This window comes from Salvia splendens, chromosome 10 (assembly GCF_004379255.2).
Source record: "Salvia splendens isolate huo1 chromosome 10, SspV2, whole genome shotgun sequence".
Lineage (NCBI taxonomy): Eukaryota > Viridiplantae > Streptophyta > Magnoliopsida > Lamiales > Lamiaceae > Salvia > Salvia splendens.
The window spans coordinates 15,534,092-15,549,380 of NC_056041.1; the positions used below are offsets into that span (position 1 = coordinate 15,534,092).

At 38.9% G+C, this 15,289-nt stretch overlaps 2 protein-coding genes across 2 annotated transcripts; both read right to left on the reverse strand.

Annotated features, from left to right (window-relative positions):
• Positions 1 to 1,914: 1,914 nt before the first annotated feature.
• On the reverse strand, positions 1,915 to 12,597 carry LOC121751701. Its single transcript, XM_042146502.1, has 8 exons — positions 12,129 to 12,597; positions 11,187 to 11,546; positions 10,854 to 11,113; positions 9,673 to 9,814; positions 4,901 to 5,272; positions 4,657 to 4,788; positions 4,255 to 4,383; positions 1,915 to 4,127 (listed from the first exon to the last, which is right to left on the reverse strand). The coding sequence occupies exons 1-8, from the start codon at positions 12,369 to 12,371 to the stop codon at positions 2,040 to 2,042; spliced, it is 3,726 nt and encodes a 1,241-aa protein (XP_042002436.1). The 5' UTR covers positions 12,372 to 12,597; the 3' UTR covers positions 1,915 to 2,039.
• LOC121751702 (CTTNBP2 N-terminal-like protein) lies at positions 5,281 to 9,665 on the reverse strand. The gene is made up of 2 exons (XM_042146503.1): positions 9,461 to 9,665; positions 5,281 to 8,746 (listed from the first exon to the last, which is right to left on the reverse strand). The coding sequence occupies exon 2, from the start codon at positions 7,283 to 7,285 to the stop codon at positions 6,227 to 6,229; it is 1,059 nt and encodes a 352-aa protein (XP_042002437.1). The 5' UTR covers positions 7,286 to 8,746; positions 9,461 to 9,665; the 3' UTR covers positions 5,281 to 6,226.
• Positions 12,598 to 15,289: the final 2,692 nt, after the last annotated feature.

The window sequence follows — 15,289 nt, forward strand, 5'->3', positions numbered from 1 at the left end:
ATAAATCTTCCTATCCCATTTTTTATGTTACCACTATTCTTTTTTGTAATTTTTGTTACGTTATCAAATACTATAATAATATAATATAAAAATCTTCATTATATTAAAATACCGAAAAAATACAACGAGAAACAAACTTAAAAAATGTACATTACACTTCAATGATTACGCGTTCGAATTTTATGGAGGCAATCATGGACTTCTTCCTTGCGGGTAGTAAAAAATGCACGAAGAATCATACTGTAGCCGTGCGGTAAACAAAGATGTCGGGGCTCGCGAGCAACACCGGAGTTTAGTCTAGTGTCTTCATCGCCCCAATTGGTCACTTCTTCACTTCATTCTCGACTATTATGTTATGCATGGTGATGCATGCATACATGATATCAGCGTCACATTCTTGGTAGAACAAACGCACTAGGCCTTTAATATTGTCCAACGCGCTTGGAGCATACCAAATGCCCGCTCCACATCCTTCCGCGCAACCTCTTGCCTTTGAGCAAATAAAGCTCTCTTTGGATTAGTTGGACAAGTGATCGTATTTAGAAATAATGGCCACTTTGGGTACCCCATACGATATTGGTTGTCATTGACAGTAAAGTCGATGGTCAGCCATAGCTTCGAGAATCATCATGGGGGTGCATGCCTTTGAACATATTCGTGAACTGGCACGGGAGGGGATGGTTTACCCTTGCATTGCTCGTTGAAGAGAAGCAATGAGTGCATGATATTGAGGTCGTTGTTTGATCTGACTACACCGAAGTAAGCATGTCATATATCCATAGTCGTTGGTCATCAATGGCTCGAGAATCATCATGGGGGTGCGTGCCTTTAAACCTATTCGTGAACTGGCCTCTCCAAGCGGTCAGAAATTTCTTCTATGCTAAATGCATACAATCTATGTTCCCCAACATTCCAGGAAATCTTTGCACCCTCCCGTGCAAATCCAACAGGAACCGGCCATTGGCAGCGTTCGGCTTCTGCGAATAAGTGTAGCTGAAGGCCTCCACAACTCCCCAATAGAATTTCTTCAGACATTCGCGACCCTTTGTGTCGGCAATGTAGAGATACTAATCGAACATATATGTCGTTCCTCAATAAGCCAACTGCCTTAGAGCAAATTTGCACTTCTGCAACATCGACAGTCTGGGTCTGTCGTTGGCATCGGGACGCTGCTAGAAGAATTCATCACGTGCTTGCAACACGTTAGGAATACGCAAGAAAAGATCCCGACGCTTTCTTAAACGTTGGTGGAAAACCTCCGGCCCCCACTGTGGCTCCTCAGCGACGTAGTCCGAGTATAGCCGTTGGGCAACCACGACATGCTAACTGAAGACCCGCTGCCGATGGCAGATTGGCTTAGGGACCGATGGCTGTAACTGTTCTTGTCATCGTCGTTCCTCTACGCTTAATGCGTAATCCAACATGGCTCACTCTAAGACCATCACAATCTCATCATCGTCGGCAGGGTCCATTTCGAGTAGAGAGAGTTGGAAACAGAGAGAAGTTTGTTGTGAAAAAATTGGGTGTGTGGTTGAAATGAAATGGGAGAAGGGGTATTTGTATCATTAGAAGAATGCTTTCATAATATCTTGATGACTTTTGGTTTTTGTATCATTAGAAGAATTCTTCTGCTCTTCGAAAGGTCATTTTAGGAATTCATAAACAGTGTCAATTTTGATCGAATTTACTTGGATTTGTTGGTTGAATTAATGGGATTGGCATAAACACTGTTCTTGCACAACAGATTGTTTTATCACTGTGTTTTGACAACAGAGAAGGCATTTCATTTTTTACTAACACATCATGCCAATAGCACAAACATATCTTCATCCAAAAAACCTCAATGTGTTAAGAACTAGTAAAACATACTCCTAGTACTAGTCCCTCAGAAAAATGACATTGGCAACAAGCAAATGAAAACAATCAATGTATAATGTTATAAAAAACCATAAAAATTTGCAGGGGAGGATTATTGTTTACACAGCACTCAAACCTCCACCACCCACTCAGGCTTCCTTGTATCACAAATCCAAAATAAATTAGAAAATAGGAAACTTTATGCTATTACTATCAGCAAACAAATTGTATTCTTCTATGGACTCTTTAGTATTGCAGGAATGAGGGTTCTTTTCTGACAAATCTCCCCCTCGTCCTCCTTTCAAGGAGACAGCTTCCTCAGGTTTGAATCCTACAGGGCCACCAAAATGGAAGAGAGAGAAATCATCATTCCCCTTCTCACACTTGCCATCCTCTGCAACTGTTGAATCTATACTGTGATCCTTTGAGCTGACTACATTAGCTGCAGTGGGGAAGAGAGGCATATGAACATGAGTGATCAGCGGCGGAGGGAGATGCTGTAAGCCCCCATACTGCATCAACTGTGCATTTGTGTTCAAGTCGTATCCAAACCCACTGGCATATAAGTAATGGTTGGGGTAGTGAAAGGACGTAAATCCATTAGTAGGTCCGGCTGGCCATGAACCCGGAGCTTGATGGTAATAAGCCATTGCTGGGGCCTGATAGGTGGGATAATGTATGCTCTGATTCTGCATCATAGTGGGAAGCACGCTTTGAGACAGAACATCCACACCGGCATTTGCTTTCCCGCTCTCACAATACGTGGCTGTTTCTGCAGGCAAACTGCTGGATGAAGCTAGTTCCTGGCTGTTAGCATCTTGTGCTCTTGCTGTGACTAGATCATCCACAACTTTGTGACATTCGCAAAACCCACTTTCAAGACAATGCAACATATCTCTTCCCTCAGAGGTTTGGCTAGACTCTTCCGAATCTGATGTGGATGTTGATTCCAGATTTTGGTGGTTTGAGGAGTCACCTTCACTTAGGCATGAAAAGCAGCTGTCAGAGTTGGAAGATCTGCTAAGAAATGACCCTACTGTCCTGAGTGGAGTTTTAGTCATGAAACTTAACTCGCCATCTTCTTCCACCTTTATGTAATTCGCTGACTTTTCCATTGAATGAAATCCATTATCCTTGTCTTTGCAAGTACCATTTCCAGACTTTGCCGTGTCCCCCAGTTCATTGTCTGTGCTAATAGTTTCGATCGAAAAATTTGTCAATTCACCAGAAGGAGCAGTACCAGATAATTCAGGGTCTCGATCAGACTCAGTAGTTTCAACTTTGTTGGGCTTCAAGGCAACATCAGTTCCTGAGTTGCTTTGAGCATGTTTTTTCAGTGAATGCAAAGGTTCCCAGACTTTATTTCTAACAGGTAAGTTACCACAGTTGCAGTTGGCATTGGCTTTAACTTGCCCATTAATCTCACGTGCGCACTCAGTTTCAGTGCAGTCCTCTGGATAATATGATTTTGAAATATCAAATGATGACTCCAAGTTATTCACATATTTAGGCTCTCCAGTTGATCTCAACATATGCGACTCAGGCTTTGCTCGATAGTCGTTAGGATGGTTACAACTACAATCTTGGTAATCGCATCTGCCACCTTCTCTGTTATTGGTACACTGAAGTTTTTCACTCAACTTTGGACCATTTCTTGGGTTGAACTTTGCAGCATTTGTTCTTAACTGCTTATTGAAGCAATGATTGGTCCTTGTCGATTCAAAGCGATCAGCATGAAATCTTGATTCATACTTGCCAGTAGTGACTTCACTCTCTGATATTGCTGCACCCTTTCTCCTATCGGACCACTTGGAGGTGAAATCCTGCTCGATATCTTTATGTAACCTAGGTGTCCTGCGAGAATACCTATAGTGATTATAAGGCAAAGAGTAGTTTAAATCTCTGGTGTTGCCAGATTCCTCTTCCAGAATATCTTCATTGTGATTTCCCATATTTGGAGAACTATAACACATCAATAACTGGTCATCTTGAATATCAGGAGACAAAGGACTGGGTTGGGGGGTAGCTGCCCCTGTTTCCATCTCACAATCTCTGGTGTTCCCACTAAGGGTACCCTCATCAGCGCAAGGTTCTGCCTCATCTCGAGTATCAAGAACTACAGCATTTGTATTGGGTTCAGCACATTTGTTTTCTTTCTCTCTTAACCTTTCCTTTCTGCGCAGCTTTTTCCCCCTTTCTTTTGTTCTCCTACGCTCCTTGCGCTCTTCATCTTCACGCTTCTCCTTTTCTTCTTCTTCAAGAAGTTTCATCTGTAAATACAGATTTGAATGGGAAAAGTGAGAGTAAGTCCAAATTCAGGAAAAATACAAATTCAGGGAAAATATTAAACTAGATAGATAGCTGCTGCCCCTGACTACATATTACACGTGTAAGTACCTGTTTTTCTAAAGTGACGATTTCTTTGCACGCCACATGCACGCGCTCTTCCAGCAATTTCAGAGCATGACACACAAAAATACTGCGTGCATTTTGACGGGCAGTTCCCTCCCTAAAAGCCTTCTCAACCTGCAGGAACATCTGTCAAGTTAAGAAACTTCATAGTGCTAAAAACAAGTCCATTCACTAAAGAAAACATCAAACATTAAACAAGCTCATAAACATAAATTACTCCAAGATGGTAATTCACTCTCAAACAATACAGCTTGGAAATTGGGCAAGTTAAGGTAGTTCCGTAAGATTCAAATGATCATTCGTGTTGGAAACCAGAAATAATTCTGACTGCACGTATATTTCAAAACATTAAGTTGAAGGAATGAGAAATAAACATGATAAACATGCCTGCTCCTTGAAAATGACAGTTGCAGCATCTAAGAGAAATTCTTGGGCAAGTTCAGGACTCTTTGCATGTTTCTGGGGACGAGAGCACTCGCCATCAAACTCATTTCCATCCGTATCAATGGAGTCATCATCCTGAAAATAACATAGGCATTAATCATAATATCAGGGATTAAATAGCATAATAGAAATGGACTAATTATGGAGAAGAAAACCTAAAGCAAATTCTTCTTTTCAACAAGCTTACCTCTTCTTCCTCGGCCTCCTCTGCATGCTCAAGGAACCTTCTGATATTTTCCTCTATTATAATTGTTACATATCCATCACCAACAGCTAGCTTGCAATGAACACATTGTTGCCCTCGCAATGCATGAGCTTTCACACACAGTTCATTGCATCGCCCATCCATTTTCCAAGCCCTCAGAGTAATGTAACAAGCATTCAGACCACTTAGATCTAGACCATTCACTTGATCCCTTACACTCAACCCAACATTTTTAAAATCCAAGATATCAGACTTTCCTTCTCCAGTTCCAATAGCCCATTCAAAGTGTTGATACGTTCCACAAGCATCTAAAAATGTTTGATGCCAATCAACTTTAACTGTATCATGAGAAACCTGAGAAATTGAAGTACAAGATGCATCATTATTCCAGCAGTATTGTTTTAAAGGAAGTCCCCAGCATTCTGGAACGTTATCTTTAGTTATTACTCCCCCTGTCCGCCATTAATTGGCTCAATTTGCAAATAATTTTCTCAATTACTTTTTACAACTTTTGGTAATAGAACCCACATTCCATTAACTTTTTCCATCCACTTTCCATTACATTTCTTAAAACTCGAGCAGAGTAAATCAGAGCCAATTGATTGCGGACGGAGGGAGTATTTATTAGTTTGTTCATAGTGTCTTGTTTATCGGTAATTGTTATGAGATGGATTTAATCTGTTAGAGTTGGGGTTAATTTATGAGTATTTATATAGTTAGGAGCCTTATTCAGAGTAGGAGTCTGTTATTAGTTATTATAAATAGCTCCTAAACTTTATTACATAAACTTAAAGGAATAACAAAGAACGACCCTCTTGCATGGACCTTGGTCAATGCCAATACTCAACTAAAATCCAAGCAAGGCTTCCCTCTTAAACATCAAGAGTATTTATAGCCATGTGTTAGGAGTGAAAGGCGGGAGGGAGGTATAGAGCACGAGTTATGCTCCCCACTTCGAATCAATGCTTTGTAAATGCAAGAATAAGAGGAATGATCACTTTGAATTGATGGGAAAGTAAAAGAATAACACTCCTCCGCAGAGGCCTACGACTAAGTCGTCCAATACAAAATGATCTATCCAAGATGATTAGCTACTCCTACTGACCCGCCTTATATAGGCGGCTAAACAAATCTACAATAATTCAAAATAACAATAAAATCTCTGAAATTGAACTAACTAATCATGCGAGATAATATTGGGATTTCCCCTCTAACCACTTCCCTATTATTCTGGCCAAACCTCTCCCCTCCAACAAACATCCGTATCAACTACCTCACTCTCGAAACAACCTTGTCCTCAAGGCTATGTTAAAATTCAAAATATATCACTCTGTCCGGTGGAGGTTCAAACTCATGCTTTCGAGTAGTAGCCAGAGCATCGAACCATAGAAGATTGCCAACTATATGTAGGAATCGCAGCATGACCAGATAGGAGAAGGGGGCGCCTGTCAATGAAAATAGAGATCCTGGAAAGGAAACCGCCATAGGTGGGGACTGGTGGGCAGCGGAAACTAAACATCGCAGCAAGGACAAGAACGGAGATTGAAACTGCAGAATGTAAGGGCCGGAGGTGGACAACAGCGGTGCTGTCACTGGTGCTAGTGTAGGTGGAGTTGCTGGTGTAAGTGGACTGGGAGGAGATGGTGGAGGCACCAAAACTGGAGGTGGAATGGGTTGTTGTACTGTCAAGGGTGTGCACATTTGTTGTATAGGTAGGGGCTGTTGGATGGCGTGCAGAGTATTCTCCTTGGCTGTTGTAGGCGGACTAGAGGACAACATCGGAGCTGTCACCTTTGCTAGTGTAGGTGGACGGGGAGGAGATGGTACTGCGGCGAATGCTTCATATACATTCAACACCCCATTGCCGCCAAAGCGTTTCATCAACTCCCTTGCAAACCGAGCCCACGTCAGATCCGGAACTCGCTGTCGCAACAACTGGTACCAAGGGAGGGCAGCGCCTGCCAAAGCCACCATTGTGACGCCCACCCGGTCCTCGGAGGCGGTTCCCGAGATCAAGAAGTATTGCTCCGCCCGTGCAAGCCAAGCGAGGGCATCCGAGCCATCGAAGGTGGGCATGGGTGACGCCGAAGTACCACCGGCGGTTGTCGTCTTTGACCCCTGATTCGCTGAGGTGGATCCGTCGTCGGGGTTGGAAGTGTCCTTGAGTTTCAGCGAAGCGAAACCCGCGCGCATCTCCTGAAGCATGGCGGTCAGTTCGGTTCGGACCTCTGTTACCTGGTCATCAGTGCGGCGGAACTGAGCATTCAGTTCCTTCACTGCCGCGTCCAACAAGAGTCTACCCTGCTGCAAATCATATGTCGCCTTCTCCAATTCATCCAGTCGCGTGTCCGCACGAGAGTTCACCATCGTTCACCGCACCAATTGTTAGGAGTGAAAGGCGGGAGGGAGGTATAGAGCACGAGTTATGCTCCCCACTTCGAATCAATGCTTTGTAAATGCAAGAATAAGAGGAACGATCACTTTGAATTGATGGGAAAGTAAAAGAATAACACTCCTCCGCAGAGGCCTACGACTAAGTCGTCCAATACAAAATGATCTATCCAAGATGATCAGCTACTCCTACTGGCCCGCCTATAAGCTAAACAAATCTACAATAATTCAAAATAACAATAAAATCTCTGAAATTGAACTAGCTAATCAGGCGAGATAATATTGGGATTTCCCCTCTAACCACTTCCCTATTATTCTGGCCAAACCTCTCCCCTCCAACAAACATCCGTATCACCATGACTCAATCCTAAAGGCCTAAGGAAATCCTAAGATAAACATGAATCTGAATATAAACACAAGACTCAAGAGGAAAGAAAGGAAATCCTAAGATTAACACAACTCAAAAGAAAAACACAAAACTCTTAAGATAATCCTATCTCCAGGAGTCCAATTCTCCAAATATTCACTACTTATATATATATATAACAATTAATAAAGATAAAGACAAGAAAGCAGGGAAACACTCGATACTCATGTATCGATATTAATACTCCGTCTGTCGAAACAGACATGCCCTCAAGGCTGGAGTATAGAGAGACAAGGGGGCTCATACTCCTGCTTTAGGTAGGGTGACATCAGGCAAAACTGAAGACCACGCAAAGATGAAGACAATTGCAATCTGAAAAGTGATGTGCTGCTAAAATAGTTTCTGCAACTCTGTACTCTTTGTACTAAAGTTTATTGCCATGAAGTACTGAGCAGGCCGATGGGTGGTGCTGGCGGTCATTCGGGTTGGGGTAGAGGCTGCTTTCAGGTGAGATTCGCGAGAAACAACAACAATAACCACAGTAGGGGCTGGCGCGGATTGCTGAAAGAGTTCTAGGGTCTGTAGATTCTGCTGCTGCACCTGGGAAAGGAGAAGGGGTTGTGGTGACGCAGCATTGGGGCTGGATGGATGCACACATGCTGGCACAACGGATAGTGGAGACAAAACAGTAGGTGGTACTGGTACTGATGGCGGAGGTGGTGGGTTTGCAACTATTGGTGGTGGAAATTATAGACAAGCCAAGGATGTTATACCATCAAACGATGGATGAGACAAGGTGGGTTGATTAGCAACCACATCGGTGTTAGGGACTGGTAAAGGCACCGATGGAGTCTCCAGGAGGGCCTGGGCATCGAGTTTACCACCCACGTATTAATAAAGAACTCATATCGGAGGGATGGCGGTTGATATCAGTTGTGTGTTGATCAAATTTGGCTGAGACGCAGAAAGGGTAGCTCAAATATCTGCAAAAGACCACTTTGTTGAATTGGCCGCATGCTCCAGACCGCACGCTCTCCGACTGCGTATTCACCATTGGAGAAGGACGCTCACTGCACCAATTTTTAGGGTTGAAGATCACACACCCCAACTACTTGCAGGAATGCCAAAGATGCTGCCCTTGGCAGATTAATGCACACAGATATTTCAATGAATAACAGAAAGAACTATATTGCATTAACTGAAAGGAATAACAAAGAATGACCCTCTTGTGAGGTCCTTGGCCAATGCCAATACTCAACCAAAATCCTGGACGAGGCTTCCCTCTTAAACATCAAGGTATTTATAGCCATGAGTCATGACTCAATCCTAAAAGCATAAGGAAATCCTAAGATAAAACAAGACTCAAAAGGAAAGGAAATCCTAAGATAAGCATGACTCTAAAGATAAAACACAAGACTCCTAAGATAATGCTTTTTTGGGGGGGGCTCCACTAATTCACCACTAATAAACAACAACTAATAAAGATAAAGACAAGAAAGCAGGTAAACTCTTGATACTCATTTATCGATATCAGTTGTTGTGTCTGTTGCTACTCCATTGCTAAACTCTTGAGAGGACATCTAGTTATTATTTATTAGTCGTTGATAACGTCTTGAATATCAGTAATGACTAATGAATTAGAGATAGATATTATAGAGTTGGAGTTGATTTAGGAGTCCTTATTTAGTTAGGAGCCTTATTCAAATTATGAGTCTGCTAGTTATATACATAGCTTGTCAGCAGAAGAGCTATATGTCCAGGAAAATAGTTTAGGACAGTAGTACCGTAGGGCCTCGTAAGACGATTCTTTTATTCAGATTTATATTTTAGATTGTTCCTTTTGTTCGCTCTTTCTGTTCTTCCGTTTCTTCTCCAGCAGGCTGTTTCGTTCGTTTATGCACAAATTCATTCATCCTCCAACGCCTTATCTCTATCATATTGTAGGACCAGAATATCAAATTTCCAAAAGAATGACGAGATAATCCAGATTGTGCACCTCATATTGGAAGATGGAATCAGCTCCACAAAACCAGCTGGTACTGCGAGGATCCTTTCTCATGTGCTTCAGCTCTTTCAGCTCCTTGAATTCACGCATCACATTTCGTCGACAATCTCTACAAAACCTTTTGCTGTCAAACCTGCAGACAAGGGATTTAGAAGTTTCTTTGCATTGAACTCAAATTGGATTATCCTTGAACCAACATTGAATAAGAACTTCATTGACCTATTTCAAAGGATTTAACTCATAAGTTGCACAAACTTTTCAAGTATAATGTAAATTTTATGTCTTAATGCTAAATTATATACCTATCCCATTTATTTGATTAAAACTCAAGTCCTAAGCAAATTAATGTGTCACTCCAAGCTAATCAAAGTTAACACTAAAACGAGAAGAAACTAGTCACAGAAGATAAAATTACAACAAACTCACCAGTCCCGGTAATTCTGAAGATGACCACAGCAAATTTTAATCATGAGACAACTTTTTGATGGAAATGCCACTGCTTATCACCAATTTATACAGGCTGAAGCATCTCAAGTAGCAATGCAGGTTTACGAAATTTACTTCAGTAGTGTGATAATAGTATAAAACCTTGCTAAGTGGAAGCCTAAGCTTACTTCCAGTACTATACGTTTGATAATAAAAAAAGGTTGGAGCTAGGATCTTTGCAATCAAGCATGACATCTCCTACTAAATTTTTGTTTGGACATTAAGTTAGATAAAATAAGACTACATCTTATATAAGAATCTGTACCTTATCTTTAATTAAGCTGATTGTATGACACCCTAAGTTAATCCTTAAAAAATTATTCTTTAAATGTTCTGGACTACCAAATAGAATGAGTTAGCCTAGCTCTAAAGATCTTCATACTGTGGTAACTTTAGCCAAATCATGAAGATCAATATATGTTTATAAATAACCATTATGACATCCATGCACTAACATTTCTACTCCAGAAGCTGCATGCCACATCCTTGTCCAATTGAGACAAAGTATTAAATGGGAAACTGAAACCTAGAATAAGTCCATGTTTAACAGAAAAAACATACTCCTACTATATATTTACAGTATGAACACGGATTGGTGTCTTTACATTTCTAAAAACTGCTATAGTCATTAAAGAGCCAGTGAGTGGTGAACTAAGTCTATAACAAGGAAAAAGAGGATGGCACACCTATACATGAGTCTTTCAAGAAAGTCTTTTTCTTTCATCCTTAAGAGAGATTTCTGAGTCTCCCCTCCAAGGGCTGACCAAAAGTCGACCAATGTCTCCACCGATAACCTAGCAGTGTGAAGAGCACAAGTTTCTCTTGTTCCATGCCCTCTACCAAATCCTGTCATTCCTTGACTCATCCATCCCCGGCCACTTCCTCCGCATGCATCAGGATAGAGCAACTTGCGTTCTCTTTCCCTTGCACGTGCACTATCAAATACCTGATTCATATTAAAGGGAGTTAACCTAAGGTTTGCACAAAAGAAGACAAAACTACGTAGAGTTGACACTTACATTTTGGAGACCCTTCAAAGACTTTGAGTGAAGGTAACAATCCAACAGGGTCAAAGTACCTTCCCTGGCAGTGGTTAATCCACCCCACGGATGTATAGACGGGTCTATCATGTTATCTTGGCACTCATTGTCAATACACAAGTTGCCACAGTTCTGATTGTTTGTGGTTCGCCCATTGTAATGGCCATTTGTTGCATCTTGCTGTAGAGACTTTCCATACATAACAATCTGTAAAGAAACTTCAAGCAGCAACCCGTTGCATCTAGGGCAGTACATGTTTTTACGAGCATGCTCAAATAGTGTCTGTTTGTCAATCCTCATAAGTTTCTGCCGAGCTTGTGTTGATAGCTCAGACCAAAACTGTATGAAACATAGAAAGAGGAAGAAGCTCAGATGACTACGACATAAAATCTCATCAAACGGCTTAAGAATAAGATGACACACGAATGAGACAAGGAAATATCTGCCCTAAATGAAATCTAGAAGTCTAAACTCCGTGGAATTTGAGCATGAGAAATTTTATCTAAAAGACATTACTTGAAAGACCGCATGATCAAGCAACATACAAGGTCATTTTCATTAGTCAAAATGCATTAGAAAAACACTATCTAGTACGGAGTATTAAACTTTTTTGAAGTTTGAAGTTACCCACCAAAATCAGTACGCCACAGTGGTATCAATTAAGATTAAGCTCAACAACTTCTTTTCCCCAAAAGATAAATTTATACATAGAACAAATGCAAAAAAAAGGAATTTACAATTACATCCATACGACATTCCCAAAGTCACTCAATTTTCCAAATTCTAGTCTTCCAATTAAACCCTGCAACCTTCTAAAATATATAAACCAAGCTCACCTCATTCCATAAACAAAAAACTGCCAAACACACACTACACCTTAATTCTTATGAAAACTGACATGTACAATAGCTGGCAACATACCTTCTGCAGCTGATTGTAGCTCAGATCATCGCGATGCTTAGACCAGAAGCCATTGCCGGAGACCGACGAACCATTAAATGATTGAGCATTCCCTACCACTGAATTGTGATAAACAGTCGTATTAGAATCGCCGCAAACATTAGACTTCTGCGCTATCCCAGGCATTCTATCTCCTAATCTCGATTCCTCCTGCAAACACTCCTCTTCTCCCAGAGCCAAATCCCCTCCAATCGCCCAAAGCATAAATTAGCGCGCCGTATCAGTAGAGAAGCTATGTAAACAACGTATCCGTACACAATTAGCGCATCTCTGTCTTCCTGATTGAGAAATGCAGTGAAATTGATTATCAGACGATGAATTCCAATCGAGCGAGATTGAGAATTTAGGAATTTATAGAGCGGAGAGGGGTTTTCGGTGACGAGATTTGGTAGTGTTCAATGTAGATTCGAAGAGTGCACAAAGGGGTAGATTAGAATCACAACACTATTTATCTCCTTCTATATAAGTATACAATATTTATTTATTTATTTATTTTTGGTAATTTTTGTGATTTTAAAACAACATTATGTAGACATAATATGAACATTTAAAATCGTGGTTGGCTCATATCAATTGACTTCTATATCTGTAGCGATGGATTCACATTTACAAACAAAACAAAAAACTTAATTGCAGCATTATATAAGGCTCTGTTTAACAGAGATGATAGGGATAACGCAAAATTAAAGTAAAATGGACCTTTAGATAAGAATTAAAATAATTTAATGGTACTATTTGATTGTAGATAAGAATAGAGATAATAATTTAGTGGTGTTATTTGGTTGTTAGATGAAAGACTTGATAAAAAAAAAAGTGGAGTATTTGATAAAGTGGATTGTTTTAATGATATTTTTACCCTTACAATGATATGAGTTTATATAATTTAATATCTATTTTTTGAATTAAATGGTAAAGGATAATTTATTTTAATTTACCCTGCAAGATATAATTTAATGTTTGTAAATAATGCTTAATAAATTAGCAACTATTTAATGCATCAAAATTATTGATAAATTAATTAATGTCATGACATAATAATTTAATTAGTGATTTGGGACCTAAATTAATTAAGGTAACTGCTTAATGAATTAATTATTGTTAATTAAGAGTAATTTAATGGCAATATTAATCCACATGCTCATTAACTAGGATCTTGAAAACAATGAGAATATTGAGATTTTTTCTAAGTTTTTAAATTGATTGTATCATCAAAATGGTTTGGATTCCAAATTGTTATATTCAGCAAAGTTTGAGCAGTAAAAATGCATTGATTCCTTTTCCACAGTCCAAGATATCTTCTTTTTTATTGTTCCTTTTCTTTTATCATATTCTCAAATATTGTTAGAAAACTGTGTTTTAAATTTTCAATCTCACAAACCAAAAATATACTGTATTATAGTAGATTGAAACGTAGAAGGAAATTAATTATTTGAAATATTCTGTACAGAAGAAAAGTAGCATACTGCATATAACACCAATTCTATAACTAAGAAACTGGTATAAATGAATAAAATTAGTTTACGAAGAATAATAAATTGCACGAGAAATTAATAGTAGCAGTATGATTTAGAGAAAAGTAAAAAAAGGGCCTACAACATTGGGCTAGAAATATATATGGGCTTTGAGTTAGTAAATAATTGTGCCTACTGGGCCTATTTGTGTAAGGAAACACTGGGCTAATTGAGTCTCGGGCCTTGGATGTTCGTTGCCCTTTTAGTAAAATATTTATAATAAATTTTTTGGGTGATTAGTGATCTTAAATTAAATTACTCATGTTCAGTGTAATATGGTACTGAAAGTATTTGTTACATGTATTTAACTAAAACTAAATAATCGCGAATATCCTAAAATAATGAATGACGTGTGCTGCTGCTTCGTTAGTTTTCATAAAGAAAATATTTAATAAGATGATAGTACTATATTTAGTTGTACCAAGTACAAACTTGTAAAGTTATAGTAGTATTAATTTTAAGTTAAGAATTGTACGTGCATGCAATAAATTATTTTGCATGTGTTCCTTTGATGTTTCACTAATAACTTTATTCAATGACAAATATCGAGACAATTCAATAAACGAAGTCAGTTTTAATCATTTTAAATTTTACTCATAAAGTTAAGTACAGCAATTTAATTTGATACTATTAAATAAATAAACAGAAGACACCAATAATAAATAGAAATCAACATCAAAACCATAGAATACCTTTTTGTAAATGATTAAGGACTGTAGCATAATTGACCATTAAAGTGGAAAAAAGTAAAGATGGAAATGTTTGTTTGAAGAGGAAACTTATGGTATATTCCTATGTTTCCACAATTAGTTAGTACGACTAATATTGTCAAAAAAAATGGGAAAAGTCTAGGTTTCACAAGTACATATTCTTCTAAATCCCTTTTTTTAATTAGAACTATAATAAACTACAAATGTGATAAAACATTACAAAAACTACCCAAAATTAGGCAATGACGATGATATGTCAACATCTCTAGGTAGATGGGATGAAAAAAGAAAAAGAAAAAAGAGAGAAAAAAGACTATAATGCACACATGGTCCCAACCTTTTCTTTTCTGACGGTAAGAAATCTATAGCCACACGAGAACTGGTAAATAAACAAGGTAAAAATATCACGGTAAATAATTTTTGGATGGATTGCACTAAAAAAACGTTAAATAATCTGAATCCAAACTCATGAATGAATTGGATTATAACTTCACCCACTTTACCTAATAATATAGTAACCAAAAACATTGTTCGAATTCGAATTCGAATTCATAAATGTTCAACTATAAATTCACTGACTTTACCAATGAATACCGAAAACATTTTACCCTGTATACACTTGTTAATTGGGGAAGAAAGACACATTTATATAGTTGGGGGAGTGATGTGAGAGTAGTACAAGAGAAAGATTTTTTTTAAGACAATAGTTATGGGTACATTGGTTTGGGACCATTTTAAGTAATGCCAAAAAAGAAGTGGTGTTTCATATATGAATAGGTCATACTAGTACTGATAAATGAAGCCCTACCACTCTCTCTCTCTCTCTCTCTTAATTTTAGTTTGAGAGAGGGAAAACATGAATGCAAATGTAATGTCATAAATCATAATGCGACATTGGCCT

Bases quoted from the DNA above. Each gene is read 5' to 3' on its own strand.
- LOC121751702 (XM_042146503.1), bottom strand. From the start codon at position 7,285: ATGGTGAACTCTCGTGCGGACACGCGACTGGATGAATTGGAGAAGGCG.
- LOC121751701 (XM_042146502.1), bottom strand. From the start codon at position 12,371: ATGCTTTGGGCGATTGGAGGGGATTTGGCTCTGGGAGAAGAGGAGTGT. The intron at 11,547-12,128 runs GTATGTTGCCAG...TGTTTCATACAG, and splicing joins GCTACAATCAGCTGCAGAAG to TTTTGGTCTGAGCTATCAAC. The intron at 11,114-11,186 runs GTAAGTGTCAAC...AATATGAATCAG, and splicing joins CTTTGAAGGGTCTCCAAAAT to GTATTTGATAGTGCACGTGC.